This window comes from Paramisgurnus dabryanus, chromosome 12 (genome assembly GCF_030506205.2).
Source record: "Paramisgurnus dabryanus chromosome 12, PD_genome_1.1, whole genome shotgun sequence".
NCBI lineage: Eukaryota > Metazoa > Chordata > Actinopteri > Cypriniformes > Cobitidae > Paramisgurnus > Paramisgurnus dabryanus.
The window spans coordinates 14,829,602-14,850,553 of NC_133348.1; the positions used below are offsets into that span (position 1 = coordinate 14,829,602).

Below are 20,952 nucleotides of genomic sequence, written 5' to 3' on the forward strand. Positions count from 1 at the left end.
TGGATGCTTATGAACGTGTCAGGGACGGGGTCTTGCTAGCGGCTCCAGTGCTTCATCGAGCAACCGTTTAAGCCCCGCCCAAATAATCCTAAATACAGAAATGTGAAAAAACTGTGGTTTCCACAATTTAAAAACGCATTATTTTTCACACAATTTACTTATCTGTATAGCGCTGTTTTCACTGTCCTAAAAACGGGCTGATGTCTTCCTTGTTCTATGAAGTCCCTTCTTCAGAAATACGTAACGAGTTTTGGTTGTGTAGTTTGTTTATTGTGTATCATAGCTTGCTATTAGCTTAGCTGGCGACTGACGTATTCCTGTGGGCGGAGTTTAGTCAAAAACTGTTCTACTGACGTCATTAAAGCAGGAAGTAGAGGACTGTAGTCCAAACCGGCCGTTCGCTGCAGGCTTTGAAAGTAAAATTCTTTTAAAAAAATATCGCCTGGCAGTGAACTTTGAGCTTTTCTCATTTTACAGGTATTATTAATGCTTTTATAGCAACATTACACACTAACTAGGATTTAAAAAATGGGATCAGGAAGAATGTGACCTTTAAAAATATATATAGCTTAAATACAGAGTGAGAACTCCGATGAAGACTCATCATTTTAGTAGCCTGTTTATGTTACATGGACTGTCTGACACAAGACAAAGCTTTTATTTATATGCCTTATTGAAAGTATGCATAACATAATTATTAGTAACTTTTATTTTTCACAAAGAAAAAAACAATACACAACAGCTGAATTGGTTCGACAATATTCAACTTTACTTGATCACAACATTTTTAACCTAATGGCAAATGCAGGTCTGAAACAAGAGGAAAATCACAAACAATCAAAGAAACCTGACAACCAGAAAAATAAAACCAATAGATCTCATAAAACAATTAAGGCAGACTTTCTGGCAACAGTAAGCATCTTAACAACAAGCGTAGGTGTGGCGTGTGCAGATTATGTGAAGCTATTAAAAGAAAAACACAAGAGACCAAAGGTAATTTCAGTTATTAAAAAAAAAACAGGAAAACAAAACGTAGACTCTTAAATTTTGATAACAAAAGCAAAAATGATGCAAAAAGCAATATGCAATACTCTATGTACCTCTCATTAACTTCAATAAACCGAACCTTTATTTCAGCAAGATCAAGTCCCTTTAAATGTAAGTCTTCAAAACAATAACAATAATAATCTTCATTCACTTTAATCTGAAATAATTAAGGCACTTTTTCTTCAAAGGTGCAGCAGGGAACGCAACGCTTTGTGTTGACAACAAAAAGTGGCATTTATCAACGTCTATTTCGGTGCAAATCTGCTCATGCATGCATGCAAATATAATGGCGTTAGAGAATAAAGGCTACAGATGCATTTAAACAAGGTCCTCCGAGTGTAATAAAACTATTTTGAGCACTTTACGTTCTTAACATAAGCACACTTTATTGATTTCTGTCAACTTAAATGCATCATGTGCCACTTACAGCTTAGTACAACTCAAATCCATTTGCAACTAAATGAGGTCTATTAAATGTAACAATACACAGCCAATACTATGAAGACTTTTAAGAGTGTAATGTATGTAAATTATTAAAAGAATTACAACCCGAACACTGTAAATGGTGTTTGTAATTTGGCATGGGTTAAGCAAAAAGATTTTATGTGACTACACGAAGACATGAATGGGGGCAAGAGGCTGGTGATGCATTATAGCAACTTATTATAGCATAGTCATCTTTACAGAAACGCCCAATGAACATAAAATTGAGAATGGCTTAACATTTCAGTGTTAACTAGTGAAGCACCAACGGTGATTACAAAAAACTATTCATTGTTGCCATTTTAAAATTTTCAACCCAAAGAATGTTGATCGCTTCCTAAACAAATTACATAATTACCAACAGAGGATGTTATTAGCAGCAGCAAGCTAATTGAGATTATTAAGATCTTAGCATCATAACACAGGAATGGAGAAAAGAAACAAAATTAAAAGTTGATAAGGGCCAACACACATACACATCAGATTCGTAGCCAGACAAATGCAGTTAAAAGAGAGTACCAAACAAAACACGCCAAATGCCATTGTTTCACATAAGGCAGGTATTAGGCAAGGTCAGGGTCCACTTTGCATGCGAACCAAAGCCACTCGAAAACAATAATTACACCCTAACCAAGAAATCTAGCATAAAACAAATCTCTCTGTTGATTTGAGACAAATATGTTCTAAGACGTTCAGTTGTTTCAAAGACAAAATAGGCTAAATATATAATTTACTTTACTGGGACACATTTTTAGACATTTTAGATTCTTTGGGTATTTAGCACAAGGGCTCATACAATAAACATTAGCATATGCAAACATAAAGCTCAAGACATTTTAATGTTGATTTCAGTTTAAGGTCAAATATCAGGTGGTCAATTTCTGGGCAAATGCATAATGAGATCAGTTTATACACAAATATGAATCTTTCTGAAACATATGAATATATTAGAACATCCAGATGAAATTAGGAGTGCTGAAATCTAACCAACATTCGTGTGCAAGCAAAACATAATTCGTCTCCTTTGTAAAAATTCCTTGAGGCATTTACATTTTTAAGTTTCAACTTGAAATTGCAATTAATGTGAACTTTCTTGGCTAGTTGCTATAAATTATAAAAATAAAGTTTATTTATTTTTACTTCAACTTTATTTTTATACTTTATAGAAACTAAATAAATTTGTTTAAATAAATTCAAGTTGATTCAACTTAAAATTGTAAATGCAACAAGGATTTTACTACAGCGAAGAACTGAAGCCTTTGGAAAACGTTAATCCATAAACGACAAACAATAATCATCTACTCTGTATAATATAGCATTCAGTCCAGCTGGCAGACACTATTTCTAGTTTATTAACACAAGCATACGTTGTTTGTCTATAAACACCCAGACACACAGAAAGGCACACAAACACGGCCTTATCCAGCAGGTTAAAGCAGAGCCTGGCACACATACCACCTCAACAACCGGTCGCCACAAACACATTCACACTTTTAAGGCTCCAAGAGGAAAAGGAACTGAACCCACCGCTCCCCAACCTCAATTCAAATAAGCCAGAGCCTGCATCTAAAGGCACTTTGACACAACTGTCAATCATTCTGGATGGGATCACAAACGCCATCCCTCACATTACTGTATATATATAGTGCCTCTGTTTGAATGCCAGGCAAAGGAATCAAATAATTCCCCGGAGACTTACTTCAGCTATTACTTGATCAAAATTTTGGCTTTTAATCCCTATACACACCCTTTAAATTGTCCATAGCTAGTAAATCGGCATGATGAACAAGGAACTGATGCAGTTTTGTAATATTGCCAAGAACCTAGATTATAATCCAGGACCAAGTAAAGGCCAGTTTGCACTAGTTTTGAGAGCTGATGAATTTTGCCAACATTGTTTACTAGCTAGTTAACAATAAGGAACTAAGTGGGGGAATGTTATTTATTGCAAAAATGTTTGCTCTATTGACTGATATGAATGAAAGTGGCAACCAAACCAAAAGTTGAAAATAAACAACACACAGACACAAACCAAAAGTCTGTGTGATGAAAATGCATTTTTTCAAAGAGGAACAGAAAAACTAATCTGCCCTATTCTATAAAGCCATTATTTTTACATTTCATACGGGATATGGGTGATCGAAGAGTGTCAAATGGTTCTTATGATTTCGTTTGAATGAAAAGGCTCAGTTCACGCATGTCTGAACTGGACACAATGTAAAGAACCATTATTAATAGCAATGGCTTAAAACACTTTTCTAGTGAAGAGGACTGGCCCTCATGAACACTGAAAATAGAGATTTACGGTCACAGGCATGAACAAGGATGACTCACTGTCTCAATCACCTTGATGTTCGCGTGACCAGCCACTATGACTTTTCAATGAACTAATGAAAAAATGTGTTTTTGTTAAAGCTGTGGTTGTACATGAAAGTGGCAGGACCTTTCAGGAAGGGGCATCAGTCTGCATGTTGTTTATTTTTGTGTAAATGTATGTATGTATGTATGAATGTGATTATATCTTCAACAAATGAAAAGCTTAAATCACACACATGAAATATCAATTCATGGCTAAACACAAGAGATGATTAAAGAGGAGTATTCATGAATCTGAGTGTACTCGTCTGTGTTTCTTTATCTTTAGGGCCGGAGTGTGGGTTTTGCTTTGCTTTGTAGGTGCCTCCCGGTGGCAGCGTGCGTTACAGGGTGTGATAGTTGCGATCTTTGGACTTGCAAAACTTGTAAAGGAAAAAGATGACAGCTTGAAGGCCAAGAACCAATACGATTCCTCCAATGAAACTGGCAGCATCGAAGGTGGACTTCTTTGGTGGAGGTGAAGTAGGCGACGCAGTCGTGTTACCTTTGGAAAGAGTTAAGGTTTTTATGCAGATCAAACAAAGTCTGTAGCATTTAACATTGAACTTTTTTGACTTATAAAGTAAAGTCTGGGACCACATTGAAAATCTGGGATTTAAATCTTGGGGACAAACTTAAAGGAATATTCCATTTTCTAAAAAAAAAATCCAGATAATTTACTCACCACAATGTCATCCAAAATGTTGATGTCTTTCTTTGTTCAGTCGAGATGAAATTATGTTTTTTGAGGAAAACATTGCAGGATTTTTCTCATTTTAATGGACTTTAATAGACACCAACAATTAACACTTAATTCAACACTTAACAGTTTTTTTCAACGGAGTTTCAAAGGACTATAAACGATCCCAAACGAGGCATAAGGGTCTTATCTAGCAAAACGATTGTCATTTTTGACAAGAAAAATAACAAATATACACTTTTAAAGCACAACTTCTCGTCTAAATCTGGTCCAGCGCGACCTAACGTAAATGCGTAGTGACGTAGGGAGGTCACGTGTTACATATATAAAACGCACATTTGCGGACCATTTTAAACAATAAACTGATACAAAGACATTAATTAGTATCAGTTGACATACAACAACGTAGGAACGGTCCTCTTTCACCACATTTGTAAACACTGGGGCGGAGTTTCGCGTTCGTCCTCTGTGACCTCTTGACGTGATGACGTATTGCGTCGGGTCACGCTAGCGCATGACGACCGGATCTTAACGAGAAGTTGTGCTTTAAAAGTGGATATTTGTTATTTTTATTGTCAAAAATGACAATCGTTTTGCTAGATAAGACCCTTATGCCTCGTTTGGGATCGTTTAGAGTCCTTTGAAAAAACTGTTAAGTGTTGAGTTGAGTGTTAAGTGTTGGGGTCCATTAAAGTCCATTAAAATGAGAAAAAACCTGCAATGTTTTCCTCAAAAAACATAATTTCTTCTCGACTGATCAAAAAAAGACATCAACATTTTGGATGACATGGTGGTGAGTAAATTTTCTGGATTTTTCTTTTAAGAAAATGGAATATTCCTTTAAGCAAATAATAAAAAAGTTTTTTCTTCAGAATGTAACTTGCTACAAAAACAATTTGTTTATGTTACATAACTAGTCTGACTGTTACGGGTCCCAGGTCACGTGGGACTCGCGAACAGATTACTAAATTTAAATAGTAGAAATGCCCTGAGTTAACAGGAAAAAACAAAGCAAGGAGAAACAGAGTTAAGTGGCTTTCCTCTGCGTAGCTCAGTAGTTTCTGGAGTACACACAACGCATCACCATGGTAACCTGCAACTGTTACTCCCCCCTACTGGCTGAACTGTTTTGTTTTAAAACTCAGCTTTAATATTAAAGTCATGAAAAGTGCAATATCATCATTAAATTATATAAAAAAAGTAAATACATAAATAAATTACAATCAAAACAATAGACATTAACATTGTGATACTCATAGGTGTATCACATGACTAGTCAATTCACTTTGTCTATTCACTTTGCTGCATGATGAATCACTATCAAGTCACAGTGAAAGAAGTGTAGACGTCAGTGCTGTACTTACTTGGGATTGTGCCATTCTTAGTCGGAGCGACTGTTGGTGATTTAGTGGTAGCCACTGTGGTAGTAGCTAAACAAAAAAAAAGTGCTGTTCAAATTCATTTTCTTCCTCAACAATAAACAGTAAAAATGCATATAAATCAAGTTTTACAGCTTGTTTGGTGTTACATAGTGGGTGATTGTGTGTATTATTCATTTGTATGTCGAGAATGAGATAAGCTCTAAGCAAAAGAGAGGTCAGATTTACCGATTGCCTACGGAAAGGCTCTTCTTAACATTGTGTAAAGCGGACAGCAATAAATAAAGATATAAACAGGGTCCAAATGTTTTGCGATGACTTAACCGAGTGCTTGGACAATGTTAAGTGATTGGCTTCTCGATTACCATACGGTATTTTAAACAACCGAATATAAAAAGCTCAGTTATATGTAGGGATGTGTGTGCTGTAAGATATTTAATATTAACAAATTGCATCACTGCTATTTCTATGATTGGGGGAGATCGCAACAGTCAATATGGCCACTCTAGTCTCGCCTTCCAATTAAAAGAGCCGATCGCCAACCGTTAAAGAATGACATCGTCTGGTGTAGGGACTTTGCGAATGCTGAGTATATATTGCTTCAGCGTTGCAAACATGGTGGCGCAGTGACACGACTGCCTTAAAAATACTTTGGTGTGCTTTAAGTTAATTAGGTGTGTGTGTGTGCCATAGTTCATGTATAAAGGTAGAGGTAAAGTATTTTACTGTTAGGCTGGATGGTGCTGTTTGTGACATTTGCGGGGGAAGTCACAGGTGGGGCCACGGTTGATACTGCAGAGAAAAAACAGTTTATTACACATAACATTAATAGTGACTGAGTATCAATGGTTTTTGTGCCTGCCTTCACAATTTGTATTTTTTCTATTAAATCTTTCAACTAAATCTATTTCAGGAGAAGCGTAAGATGGCAGGACAACAGGACTCACCTGTGCAGTTAACAATACTGCAGTTGACGGTTTCATTCACAAAAGTAGAGTTCCGACAAACTGGTTTTTGATCAGGTGAATCTGAAAAAAATAAATGAGACAAAATAAATAAGACTTGTTTATATTAATATATTATCATTATATCTTATGGGGGGGACAGTTGCTGTCTTTAAATTACCAGAAAAAAATTTCACACAGCAAAAAGATTTAAAAGATCTTAAGCATAAGCAAAATGGGACTGAAATAAAAAATAAAACAATAAGGCATTTAAACCAAGAAAAAAAAACAATGATTAACTGGGCAAATATCATTCATACTACTATAATAAAGATATAGAGGAAAAGAAGAGAAAAAAAAATTAACTAAAGAAGTAAAGTCTCTAGTGTCACAATCAGCTGGTTGAGAGCATTGAGAGGAGTTTTCTAGGTTAAACATAAACATAGCATTGTGTGTGTTGGCTCGAGCTGGAATACCTACGTATAACAATAATTGAATTTTTATGAGTTATTTCGTAACTCAATTTATGAACAGTGCTGCCTTCCTTATTTGTCACTGACTTACGTACTTTCCACTGCTATGATAGTTATTCATGTGTAACTGCTAGCAATATATTGTGCTATCATAAGTTTCCAGAAAGTAATCCATCAGTTAACATTCCTGTTCTGCACTTTATTCCTATGAAATAGATTTATAATGTGACAGCACATAAATAAAAAACCCACTTGAAATACTCCCAAAACTTTTTTTTAAATCACTTCAGATTCAAAACTTTTATTTATCCTGTAGGCTACCTACATTTCTGTCAACATTGCCCAATATAATTATGAACACCAAAAAAATGCATTTATAAGATGATGACAAAAAAAAGAATTTAAACAAATTCAGAAGCAAAAGCCAAGCCAGAAGCCAAAAAATATTTACGTCTGAACTCTTACTATGCATTGTGTAACTAAAAATGTAATTATTTTTCAAATGCCCACTACTAAACTGAAACCCAAAAAGTAGGTCTATAGTTGAAGCCACTTATAAAGGCTGTGTTTAAAAGTACATTGTCTTCTACACGGCATCAAACCAAAACATCATATGGAAAAAATGTCACATGGTTTTGTGAAAGGTAAAGCTCTTGTGTAGAAATGCCATATGGTCACATCATCACACTGACACGAGAGCTAAAGGCATCCTGATTCCCTACCATTCCCTTCTCAATTAGTGCTAGCAAAAATGTCCACACATTCCTCAACACTTCTCACCTCTCAGCAGTTTGTAAATACGGGAACACAAATTCAGCAACCCAGCTTTAAAAAACGATTGAAGGTAAACATATAAACGTTTAATACTTTAAAATGACTAAGCAAGCACTATTTGAGGCAATCAGATGAATGAATATAATGGTAAATGAATTCTGGTTTTGACAGATTTAACATCACAAGTAGCCTATGAGAATTTATTCTTAAAGAAATAGCTCACTGAAAAATTGTGGCATTTACTCATGCTCAACTTATCCTCCAACCAACACCAATGTTTAGGTTGTTTGTCCATTAACTCAAATACAACCCACAGATGTGTATACTAAATAAGTGCCTTAATACATAAAAGGTATGCAATTATAATTAATTTTACGATAATAAGTAAGTAAGAAATAATTGATGAAAGTCCGATGATTTTTTTTAATACCGGTAATAAAAAAGTAAAATAATGCACACCCATGGAGTAACGCATCGCAAAGCTGACGTCATTGCTAAGACATTGTGGTAATTTTAAGAAATTTAACAGGTTAGGTGTGCGGTTTACAGAAAAATAGTGCATAACCGTGAAACATTTCTCAACCAATTAGGATAAAGCATTTAACAGCCATGTGGTATAAGGGCAAACAACGTACCTATTTATTTATTATATAAATTAAACATCTTCCAAATGAACCAACGTATTTGAGGAAAACGACACAAAAGCGATCACCATCTACTGTAAATCCCAGATCTGGTGATCTTATGGATTCCGTTTGCAAGGTTTGGAGTTGTTTGTAATACTTTATACTGTTATTGGTCAATTAATGCAATAAATATAGTGACTGTACACTTGTGTGTTATGTTTTATATGGTTGAGAAGTTGTAGGTTTAGGGTAGAGATTTTGGTTATATGCTCAAAAATATTTTTAAAACCATAAATGTATATGAAACTAAGGGTGGGCCGATCCAATATTCTGTATCAACATTAGTCCGATATTGGCGAAAATATACCAACATGGACCTTAACTGTCATGACAACTTGCTGTAAAGGCAACTTACTGAGCAACATGAAATAAAATCGTGACATAAGCAACATGCTGTAAAGAGCAGCAAGTAGAAACCGTAGCTAAGGGTAAGCAATGGATGAGACCTGTCCGGTGGTACTTAAGTTATGGTTTTCTTCACACATTTACTTTACATTTTTATGGCTAATAAATGTGTTATTTGCAGCTTAATTGATTAAAAGGACAATAGAGATGGTATTGGATCGGGATCGGTAGATGGTATTGGATCGGGATCGGTATCGACAGATACTCAAGGTTGTGGTATCTATCGACATCGGTATCAGACATGTAAAAGTGATATCGGCCCAGCCCAATATGAAACCATTTCTAATTTTACAAATGCAGAAAATTAAATGCATGTGATATTTTCACACATTCCAAACAACTCTGAAACATAAACGCAGGTTGTAATAAGCTGTTGGCCACTAGAGGGCAATTATCCCTAAAACATTATTGTACGTCGTAATAAGCTGCTTGTACAAACGTCCTATGAGGCCGTTATTTTTGGAGGACAGTCTCTTTATGCTGCTCCAAACCTGTTTGACCTTCATAAAAAACACAGAAGTAGAACATTTAATGACTTGCTTGTGTAAATTTAATAAAACTGGTCTGGCAATGGCTTACGATTAAATATAATGCTTAACCTCCTAAGACCCGAGCTTTGGTTTGCCTTGCATTTTAGATTGCTTTAAGCTATTTGGGGTTAGAAAGAACCAATAAATATAATAACCAAATATTTTTCTTTAAACATAAAGCAGTGTAATTGTCCACGTTTGTGTACAACAGGTTCCAGTTACACAGAATTAAGTATTATGGTGCAAACAACAAAAAATGTGATGTCCATGTATGTGGACACACCAGGTCTTAGGAGGTTAATCAAGCACCCAAGAGTGACTTTTCTCAAAGTTTTCAATTATGGGTAAACAATTCCATTAACAGTCAACAGCTGTGTGTCAATAAGAACGAAGTGCCACTTTATTTGTGACCCTGTCTGTGAAAACCCAACTAAAGTCATTTTTATTGTGATTTACTTTTTTCTACATGAAATCATCCTACATAATGTAAAGAACATTCTAATATTGAAATCAAACACTGATGCTCTTAATCTAATAATTAAATCGAGACTTTAGCCTGGATTTCACAGACAGGGTCACATATGTTTATTAGCACCATAAATAGCCTAAACATGTTGACAGCTTGTACTAAAGTAACCTACACTACAGCTTGGAAGAGTCTGGTGGTCATTGTTGCTACATCTTACCTCTGTGTTTCAACTGATGTTAACTGATTATATTCTTCCAGAAAACACATTCAGTAAAAAGTTTAAATATTTGCTTGTCAAATATTGTAGTTTCCTGGTCAAGTGTTCCTGCTACACCCAGACATTTACGTGAATAATTTGAATTTGAGTGCATTTACAGCACCTGTAGCAACTTGTAGACATTTGCACCCGTTTACATCAGGGCAGGCTACTGAAAATCTTGACTCACTCTCAAAACAAAAAAAGCCATAAAACAGTCATGAGATCAGTAAACCTGTATTAACTCCATATTTTAAACGTTAACTCAACACAAAAATAATCTCAATTTCACAACATGACTCCTGATCATCACTTAAACATTATCTCCTGTATAACTTGTTTATACTAACAGTGTGCACCACGGCCAGAAAGCCTCCAGTCTGGTTGTGTTTCACTGAATCAGTGTAAAATGATCGCATCATCTCCAGGAGCCAATAGCACAATGCTAACACCACTTGCTTTGTAATGGGGGGAAGGTACGGTTACAGACGCTACACCTGCTCAATCCCGTCAGACCACTTCTCTCTACCGGCCATTACAAGGACGCCCTCAAGAGACACAATACACACACGGTGGGTGGAGAAAGACAGCTGACTTTTAATTTAAGCCCAAGAACAAAACCACTGAAAGCGATTCTATAGGGAAGTGGTTTACAAAAGTTTCCTAAGGGAAACTAGCAACAGTGCAACCTGTTATGAAAAATCTCTTTACACAATTAAATTCTGAGACCGTGAGAAAATGAAAACTACACTGGGTATCAAAAACTACATTACACAACACTCAAATGACTTTGACACAACTAACTAAACTAATCTGGCAACATAACAAGGCCCTGAATGGAAGCATAGCCAATTGCAACACCTTGAAGCAGTATTACACTAGTACACAACTTACAACCAGATTTTAACATACTTACTGAATTTGGTAATGGCTACGGGAGATGAAAACTAATGCATAAAGCAGTGGTCTCCAACATGGTGCCCACGGGCACCAGGTTGCCTGCAGGAAGTCTGTGAGGTGCCCGCTAAAGCCCATTCTATTAATAGCCTCAATTTTAATATTTATTTGTTACCTATTTTTTATATTAGCTTGTCTTTTTTAAGTATTGTAACATTTTAAACAATGATAAAACATATCAACAAGTAAAATAAAATAAAATCACCAAGTAAACAAAAAGCTTTGAGACTACATCAAAAAGTAGCCCTCCAGTTCGTTTTATCCATTGTGGTAGCCTTTGCACACAAAAAAGTTAGAGGCCACTGGCGTTAAATACAGTGCCCATTTTTTACCTATGCAAAGGGTCCGTGTACAATGTGTATAATGCAACCGCTACATTTTTGAAACCTCAAGTACATTGTATGCATAGGTCTTACAGGAGTATGTATAACACGAGAGGTATTGCAATTTGTCGTAATGCGCATGGGCTTTGCGTTTGACTGTCTGCATACGCTTGCATATGTGTAAAAAATGGACTATTCTTAGGGCTTAAGAGATGGAGGATCACACACACAAAACATCTTATTAATCTGAACTCACAAAACTCTAATTTTGCAAATATGTCCTAGCAAATTTAATCAAAAACTTGATAAAAAGTAACCACAACTCAACAAGATTTCCTGCTTGCAAAAACAAAATTATCAACACTATATCAAACATTTTAAACAGGTTTTTCAGTCATTGACACAATACATGGCTTGTACTGCAATGTTTGCACAATGCTATGCATTAAACAAAGTATCAATCAATGCTCGGGTATTTTTATAACCTGAGCTTTTCCTCAAAAAAAAAACAAAAAAAAACAAATGCGTCCACACATGCTCGGTTTTAAAGAAATCTCTGTCCTCATGAACGCTGTCAAGAGCATGCCAAACCAGCAGGCGGCGATATAACCAAATCGTAAAGCCACCTTAGCCACTCAGAAGCATAACAAAAGTGACGTCGCAAGGCAAAAACCCCGGTTTTACTGTCTACACTGCAACTGGCATTTCTTAAAATCCTCACCCTGGCACCATGTTTCAATGCCCTGATACTTTTTCGTGTGGACGACCGCGCAAAAAAGTCACAGTTATAAAAATACCTGTGTCCATGTGGACAAGGCCTAAAAAGCAAAGGGGTAAACTGGTGTATAACAGAATGTTTAATGTTTATCTTGATGTTTTAAATGTCAAAATGTATAACAATCTTCTAACAGTCAGTATGTTTTTTTAACTGTGGGAAAACAAATGCAAATCTTTATAAACCAAACAGGAGAATGTTTAGAAATGAAGAGCTCATGGTCATCTATGCATTCTTAAGCCAAATTTTATTCTCCAGTGTATTTTATTATGAAATTGCAGTTTTTCTCACATTGCCTCTGGTTACGAATGCCCTCTTTCACCCACTGATTCATTCATTTCTGTTGTTATTTTGAATTTTCCTCTTTTACCATCTCTGATACCAACTTTCCCTCCTGTTTTTTTCCATGAAAAGCCCCAAGTACCAAAGCAACACTGCGTGTGCTTCATTTGAATGTTTACTCTCTCTGAATCATTTCATGTCAACCATTAGCAAAAAGCCACGGAGACGAGCTCCGTGGATAAAAGGCAAGTTACTTCAGAGGCACACTGAACAAAATTGTATAGACATATACTGGTTTACAATCTCATCTATCATCTGTACACCACATTAAAACCACTTTAAAAAGTAACATCACTGTATCGCTATTTTTGCACAGCCCTAGTTTAAAACATAACTAGCTTGCCAATGCCAGTTTCTTGACCATGGCTTATAGTTTAAGTTTAACCAAAATTGAAAATTCTGGCATCACTTGCTCACCCTCAGGGCTGATTTAAACAAGCATGACTTTTAAAAAATTTGTGCCTTACTTATATGTGCCTGATTATATGTAAAAAAAAAAAAAAATTTAAAAATGGGCGATCTGTTCCTTTAAGCCTTGACTATTTCTACGTTTGAACATTTCCAATAGTGAGTCATCACAGATTTTTTTTTCCAAGAATAATATGGTATAAGGAAACTCAAATGTTACACATATAATTACCAGCAGGGCTCAACAATAAGGATAGCCCAATTGCACAGGGCCATCGTGAATGATGCTCGGGCCAGTTGAGAGAATTGTCACTTTTTGAGGCCTTGCCAATTTAGTTAAATATTAAGTAAAGCTTTAAGACAACGTGCAAATGTTTCAGACAGATACTTAGTTTTTTTTGTACTTGAAATGACACTTTTACACAAAATTATCTCAAAGCTCCACGATTATCCTTATAAACATAGTTAGTTACGTTTTAAGTGAACAGTTCAGAAATAAAACCACATGTGTAATCCATGCATTAATTTGGTCATAAAGTTACAACAACTTATATAAATCTACTCCTGTCTGTATTTAATGGTAATCAAACATTAACGTAAAAAATCACTCTGTACCTCAAGATTTCTGTACCTAAAAAGTAAAGTACTTTTAGATCAACCTGAAATACCTGTACAGTTTATTTCATCTGTATGTTTGTTTTGTTATATTTATTTGTGTCATTGCTCACAATCTGACTATTTGTTATTATTTTATTACTGATTGTTCACTGGGTCAAAACAATAATCAGCCCTATTCTATTTTAGTGCTTTTTTAGGTAGGGCCAGTAAAAATTTGAACCACTGGCCCAACCGGATGGATTACAAAAAGTCCTTAGCATTGAGCCCTGACCAGTTTCATGTATTGGAAGAAGCAAAGATTTAAGTTTTATAAGAAAAAGTAAACACCAACACGAGTTAGCCCAAAACAAAGTTTTTGATTATTCAAGCCTTATAAATCAGATGGGTCCCAAAATGATTTAGTCAAATAAGCGTGCATTTCTATGGTAAGACAAACAATGCACTGTCTAATAGGCCACATGACATGAAGGTTAAAACGGCTGGTATTCACTCAAACATTATTGCCTTCCCACCCATGGGAAAAACGTATCAGGAAACAAGCAACAACCATATCAGTGAACCTTGGTCAATCTGCCTTTAACTAAAAAAACACTAACGTTTTATGCTTGTCTGAGTGAGTCTGTTTAATGTGTTTAGGTGTTGAGTTTTGCTATATAAGCTTTAAATGAGAAATGAAACAGAAGCAGAGACTAACCTTGGCAAGACATCCAGTTGCATAAAGACGCATTTGTGCATTGGTCACAGGTTAAAAATTTTGCACACCCATCTGCAAAAAAACACACATTAAGTTACAAATGTTGTTAGCACAAATATTAAAACTTCTTAGTAATTGGTTTTACAGTAACGCTTTCAATAATATGGGTCAATTTGTTCACATTAGTACAATGGGTATCATAAACTGACAATGAACAACTGCATTTATTGGTCTAGGTTAATATTATCAAAATTGTATTGTTCAATGCTAACCCATATGTATTCATAATAATACATTGACTGTTATACTTTCATAATTATAGATTAATGTATTCGATGTTTAAGATAACATTTATACAACGTAAAACATACGCTAACATTAACCAAAATAAATAAATGTTATAGAAGCGTATAAGCTGCTTACTTTAACAAAAACTAATGAAGACAAAAAGTACTTTTTTTTTACAAAGAGCATGCCACCCGGTAGGATTTCCAATACATGTTTCATGCATTGTTGACCTACAATAAGCTCCATTCAATAAGCTGCTAACCAACTAAAAAATGTAGTACACTAGTATCTATTTTATTAAATGTTTTACTATAGTAAATATTGTAGTATATCTTTACTGTGGTAAGGTTCAAAAACTCTATAGTGTCTAGAAATGTCACCCTTTAGTGTTTTCATGTGAGTATTCCTGCAATATCTGATTATCTTCTCTTCTGGTGACCTAGCACATTATTTAAAATAGCACTGATGGGAAACTGTGGATAGACAGAAATTGGGAGGATGACAAGTAAAGTCATGTGACTTAGTGGACATGGTGTACACACATACACAGTTTTTAAACTTAGTGAGCTTGAATGTCCTTTTGATGCCTAAAAACGCTATATAGTTCCACAGGACGTTAAGTTTTGGGACACAGCCCTGGTCCAACCCATAGGGCCTGGACAAACCAGTTTGTGTCTCACTGCCATGTCTGAGCTGCTGAAGACAACTCTCTGGTTTATTTTATAATCTAGCATGTGATTCTGTGGCTAAATATAGATGTAAGCAAAAACCCAATGTCACTAATAAAGCAATTCTGGATTATTAGATTACATAACAACCGCGGGCCATCGATCATTTGCGTGACACAAACAAGAGACCAATCCGGTTAAAACTACCTTTTGAGTCTTTAACAAGATTTGACAGAGAGGAATACAGTGATAGTAAATCTTACTTAAATACACATAAACACATCGGTTAACCTCCGGGACGAGAAGTGTATTAACACATAATGATGTTAAAATCACAGGTTAAGAGTAACACCATGAAGATGACGGGCTGTTTTGATTCGTCGTTGAGCAAACAGGAACACGTCGTTTCACTGTAACAAAACAGATTTAATAACAAATCCACTCACCAACGGCAGATTCTTGGCCTGTGGTCGATCCCAACAGGGCTAATAATAATGTCACGCAGAAAAGTCTCCAAAACATTGTGTCTGTTGAGTATGTTCTCAGTTCTGGTTCGGGCGTTTGGGTCGAGCTGTCTAGAGTTTGACTACACTGCCGCTGTGTGTGGATGTGGCTGCGCTTCCTGCTCACGAGGTCACGTGACAGGTTTCGTCAGTATTGGGTTGCTTTCTGATTCAAGATTCAAAATGGCTTTATTGGTATGGTAAACGGGATCTTTACATTGCCAAAGCATAGAAACAATAAATAACCACTTTACAAAGAAATACACACGTTCAAAAAGGCTTTCTGTTACAACCCTCCTAGGCGATGATAAAAGTTACACGTACCACGTGACAACAGCGTACTAATGGTGCGTTCCAGGCAGGTTTTTAAACTCGTGAGTTACGACTTCAAAACCACGACTCACGACCTTATGCGTTCCAGGCAGCCCGTAACTCGTGTTTTTACAACCTTCTACCGGTGAAAGTGCACTGGAACGGCAGTCAAACCCGTGACTTCCCACCCGTGAACTCGTACTAGATCGATGTACTCCCAGTTCAGAGTCGTGAGGCGTGGTTTTGAACTCGTGAGTTACGGGTTACGGGTTGCCTGGAACGCAGCATAACTCACTAGTGATATACGCAATAAACTTTACTCAGAAATACCGCTCTAAACTTTAATCGTCGTTAAACCATAAAATACACAATAATCACATACAATTTAAGAACAAATATTTAAGTTAATCGTATCAATCAGACACAACTGCTGGTCAACTAAGCTCCGCCCCTCATGGATCTTCTTGTTGCCTGCCTGTCCACATTCCGCAATTTCTACACAAACATTTCTACGGCTATATTGAGCTTTAATTTGCCACGTGTTGGCCTTATACTTAAACGTTCCCAGTTATGAAAACAACGATGGGCTGAAGGGCAAAACCCAGCATCAACAAACGTATGGTTTGTTGACTTTATTAATTCATTAGAGAGCGTCCATTTCAAACACTAAAAAATGTATCTTCGAACCAACAAAATGCAGGTAAGGTGAATAAATCACAGTATATGCTTATAGCTCAATCTACTGAGTTTATCGCGCATCGTCATATATAGGGATAATGAATTAAGGCAATTTAGGACTTTATTGCAATAAAAGGACTGTGCAAGTTTAATAGAGTTCCCGTGAGGATGATAAAGATTGCTCAAGTTTGCCGGTATTATCATTTTCAACGACATTATTAGGCATTTCATTTTGCTTACATGGCAGATAAAATGCACATTTGGTAATGGCGCCACCCAGTGGAGGAGTGTGGACCAAACTGGAAAGTTCATGAACTTGGTGACCACCAGTACTCAGTAATTAAGAAGCTCACGGCACTCAAATCAGCTGGAAAATGTAATCCATTCAATGTGCATAGATGAAATCCAGACTTCCCACGGTTCATCTACTGGCCACTTCTTTACAGACACAGATATACTGCAGTGGGAAGAACAGCATGAAAACAAGTCTCCATAGACTGATAAAGGAGAATAACTCCTTAGGTCATTTTCACAAATAAAGACAAGTTAGCAATAACTTGCAGGTAAATAATTGTCAATGCAGAGAAAAGGAAGGAAGGAAGAGAGGCCGCCTTTATGGCATCCATGCTCCTTCCTGTATTAGATAAACAATCACCAGTGAACAAAAACACACACGGGAAAAAAAGTAATTGGAAGACAAAAAACCTATAGAGAAAGCCAAACTTAACTGATCCTATAGAAGATATACTATATATTATATTAAGTGCTGTGGTATATTATAAACATTTTATGGGAATTAAAATTTGTTGGGATAAAATATAACCAACAGAAAATATAAAAAGTTAAACAAACATCTTTAAGACATATAAAGAAATAAAGAAAACAGTTTCAAACTGATAGAGGATTTTTTTTTAGATTAGTGTTGTTAACAATTTGCAAAATGGTCTTAGTGGATATTTGCACTGTTGCAATATCAAGCTTCATTCACTAGAGGGCAGTATTGTAATACAGGTGAGAGGAAAACATTTCAGCAGCGTTTCTTATAAAATGTTCCTAATCTATGCGGCGCAATACACACTTTGTCTAGAAAACATTATTATTATTTTTTTTTAGATAAGAGAAACGTTGTCATTAGAGGATGATGACAAAATCTAAATTTTACATTTGCACATTACGTTAAATCATCTGTAATAAACGGGGTCGATTGAAAGTCCCGAACATTCATTTTGTCAGCAGATGGCATTGTGCACTTTCAAATTGTATTATCAAATACCGAGTCACTTTAAAGCACAATGGGTAGCCTAATCCTTAGTGTATGGAGTGCAGAACAGTCAGTGGAGAGAATGGAAAATTATCCCAATCTTAAAATGTATTTCTAGCCATATGTGTTTAAAACCAATTAGTTTAATTTCGCCCTCTTCATGGAAATAATAAGAGCACCTTAAACAGATGTGATGTGACAGTCAAATCTTTAGACTGTTATGTATGTCAGACAGAGTCACGTGGTTTTACGCGAGGGTGACACATTTTTGATCATTCCACGGGGCTTGAAACATAGAGGAATGCGGAGATCTCCACAGAGTGATGGTCAAACCTTGAGTATAGCCTACTAGTCCATACATAAAAATAATGAACATGAAGGTACAAATTTACTACAAATGCCCCATGTAGTCCACATTTAATAATCTACAGCAGCACTTATAATTGTATTGTAGCCTATTGTATAATTAGCATCGCATTTTTTCAGTCAAAGAAGACCAAACGAATTTCGACAGCTTCACACTCCTAGCTGTCAATCAATCAGTAACATAATAATAAGCGTATAGGCTAACGTACAACAACGTTTTTAAAACATTTTTATTTGCGTTCTTGTATCTACACCCCAAAACTGATACTGATGGATCCCCGCCCATTAACATATCAAAATAGAGAGAGAGAGAGAGAGAGAGAGAGAGAGAGAGAGAGAGAGACTTGCTAGGTTGCACCCTGATAACTGAAGTATACCATCAGTGCACCAGCTGTCTCAGAAGGAGGTAGAGATGTCTCATTGACTCAGGTGCGTAGCTGTACAATTCCTATCCAGATGTTTTCACAGTTGTTTATATTTTCCGGTAATCGCGTGCAGTTACGGACAGATGTTCAGCAATGTCACTAATGCGAGTAAAGAAGGCATTGCATTGTTATTGTGACTCATTTGTTATGGTGTGCAATCGATTAAGCATTCACTGTTAGTAATACTGAATGGAAACGACCCAGCAAACCTGCTTAAGACATGAATGCGTGAGAAGTCTGTCTTTAGGAGGATGCAGCTTACCTGTATAATATTGTATGCCAGCTCACATTTGGTGTCTCAGAATCGAATTTAAAAAAATAATGTATAGTCGCACTGAAATGTTATTGTACAAACACGTTGTGATTATGGATTAGTAAAGCGCAGGCGCCTCATCCAATGTAAGGTTGTTTGCGCTGTCCATGGTTCTGAAATCGCGTTTAGGTTGTCTCGCAGACATTTAACAACCTGGTTAACTAAACTTCATTTATAATGTTTATTTTGTGGTGAAATGATGTATATGTAGCCTACGTATACTTTGAGTTCGGAGTAGGCAATTACTTGAGCACTGATCAGATGACGCAAGTTTGCCCTCATAGTTCTCAAAGCTTCTGAAGTGACACTTGAAAGAGAGCAGATGTCTAACTTTGTACTCCGTGATTGCTGCACTTTACTTGAATAGGTTTCGTTGAGCTCTGAGTGATGCATGCTTTAACAATAAGACATTTGACGTATATAGTTGGAGCTGTCTGTGAATGACTATTTTGTGTTTTCCCAGCAGGTACCAGGGCGCATTCATGTTTTCTCGCTTGCGCATCATGATCGGTTAATTGAATCTGGGACTGCGGAGAAACGACCACCGCTCGCAGTCTCAGCTGGCACGAGCAGCTCGCACGCTATGCCCGAACGGCTGCTGTCCGTCACACAACGTGGATCATGGCACGCTTGAAGATGCGCGGATACTTCCCAATTTTCCTGTGTCTGTTTTTATCGACACTTTTATCTCACGCGCTTGGAAACATCTATAGGCGGTCATTGGTCCCGCGCACCACCAGGCGGTCGCCGGTACAGCGCGCCGCGGCCCGGTCCGTCGCCCGCATGGACGGTGATGTGATAATCGGTGCGCTCTTCTCCGTACACCACCAACCCTCAGCCGAGCGCGTGGCCGATAGAAAATGCGGTGATGTGCGCGAGCAGTACGGCATCCAACGGGTTGAAGCGATGTTTCATACTTTGGACCGTATCAACGCCGACCCGGACCTGCTTCCCAACATTACTCTGGGCTGCGAGATCCGAGACTCGTGCTGGCACTCTTCCGTGGCTTTAGAGCAAAGCATTGAGTTCATTCGAGATTCCCTCATCTCTATCCGGGATGATAAAGACGGATCTAAGTACTGTATCGACGGGACGCCCTCCAACCAGCCTCCCCCCAGCAAGAAGCCCATCGCTGGAGTCATAGGTCCTGGCTCCAGCTCGGTGGCCATCCAGGTGCAGAATCTACTGCAGCTGTTTAACATCCCACAGATCGCTTATTCGGCCACAAGCATTGACTTGAGCGATAAAACACTCTTCAAATATTTCCTCCGTGTTGTGCCATCTGACACGCTGCAGGCGCGTGCCATGCTAGACATTGTTAAACACTATAATTGGACTTATGTTTCTGCTGTTCACACAGAGGGTAAGTCACTGACAGCACCTGTCCTTATCATACGTATTTGAATTATGGATTTAAAAACAACTTTTATAAGCAATCCTCACTGGTATTATGCAAATACACCTTTTAATCTTTTTAAAGTACATAAAAGGCTGGGTCGTTTCAACCCATGATTGGATAA

The 20,952-nt window shown here is 36.9% G+C and overlaps 2 protein-coding genes across 5 annotated transcripts in view; one reads left to right on the forward strand and one right to left on the reverse strand.

The window, feature by feature from the left end:
- Positions 1–4,020: 4,020 nt before the first annotated feature.
- cd164 (CD164 molecule, sialomucin) lies at positions 4,021–16,201 on the reverse strand. Its single transcript, XM_065256771.2, has 6 exons — positions 16,021–16,201; positions 14,619–14,690; positions 6,912–6,992; positions 6,691–6,756; positions 5,950–6,015; positions 4,021–4,390 (listed from the first exon to the last, which is right to left on the reverse strand). Exons 1-6 carry the CDS (start codon positions 16,094–16,096, stop codon positions 4,230–4,232), a joined length of 522 nt encoding a protein of 173 aa, XP_065112843.1. The 5' UTR covers positions 16,097–16,201; the 3' UTR covers positions 4,021–4,229.
- Positions 16,202–19,021: 2,820 nt separating this feature from the next.
- The window catches only part of grm1a (glutamate receptor, metabotropic 1a), a 38,790-nt gene continuing 36,859 nt past the window's right edge, over positions 19,022–20,952 (forward strand). For 2 of the 4 annotated variants that reach the window (XM_065256772.1, XM_065256776.2), the window contains exons 1-2: positions 19,022–19,123; positions 19,896–20,795. In XM_065256772.1, the coding sequence (XP_065112844.1) occupies positions 20,054–20,795 (742 nt within the window). In that variant the 5' untranslated portion in view covers positions 19,022–19,123; positions 19,896–20,053. Of the gene's footprint in view, positions 19,124–19,734; positions 19,800–19,895; positions 20,796–20,952 lie in introns of those variants that run through there. The other 2 variants (XM_065256773.1, XM_065256775.1) reach the window with 2 other exon arrangements.

What these genes read in the sequence shown, in the direction of transcription:
- cd164 (XM_065256771.2), bottom strand. Translation starts at nt 16,096, where the DNA reads ATGTTTTGGAGACTTTTCTGCGTGACATTATTATTAGCCCTGTTGGGA. An exon ending in CAGTATTGTTAACTGCACAG is followed by an intron (nt 6,757 to 6,911) that starts GTGAGTCCTGTT and finishes TTTTCTCTGCAG; the next exon opens with TATCAACCGTGGCCCCACCT. An exon ending in CAGCACCATCCAGCCTAACA is followed by an intron (nt 6,016 to 6,690) that starts GTAAAATACTTT and finishes TTTTTTGTTTAG; the next exon opens with CTACTACCACAGTGGCTACC.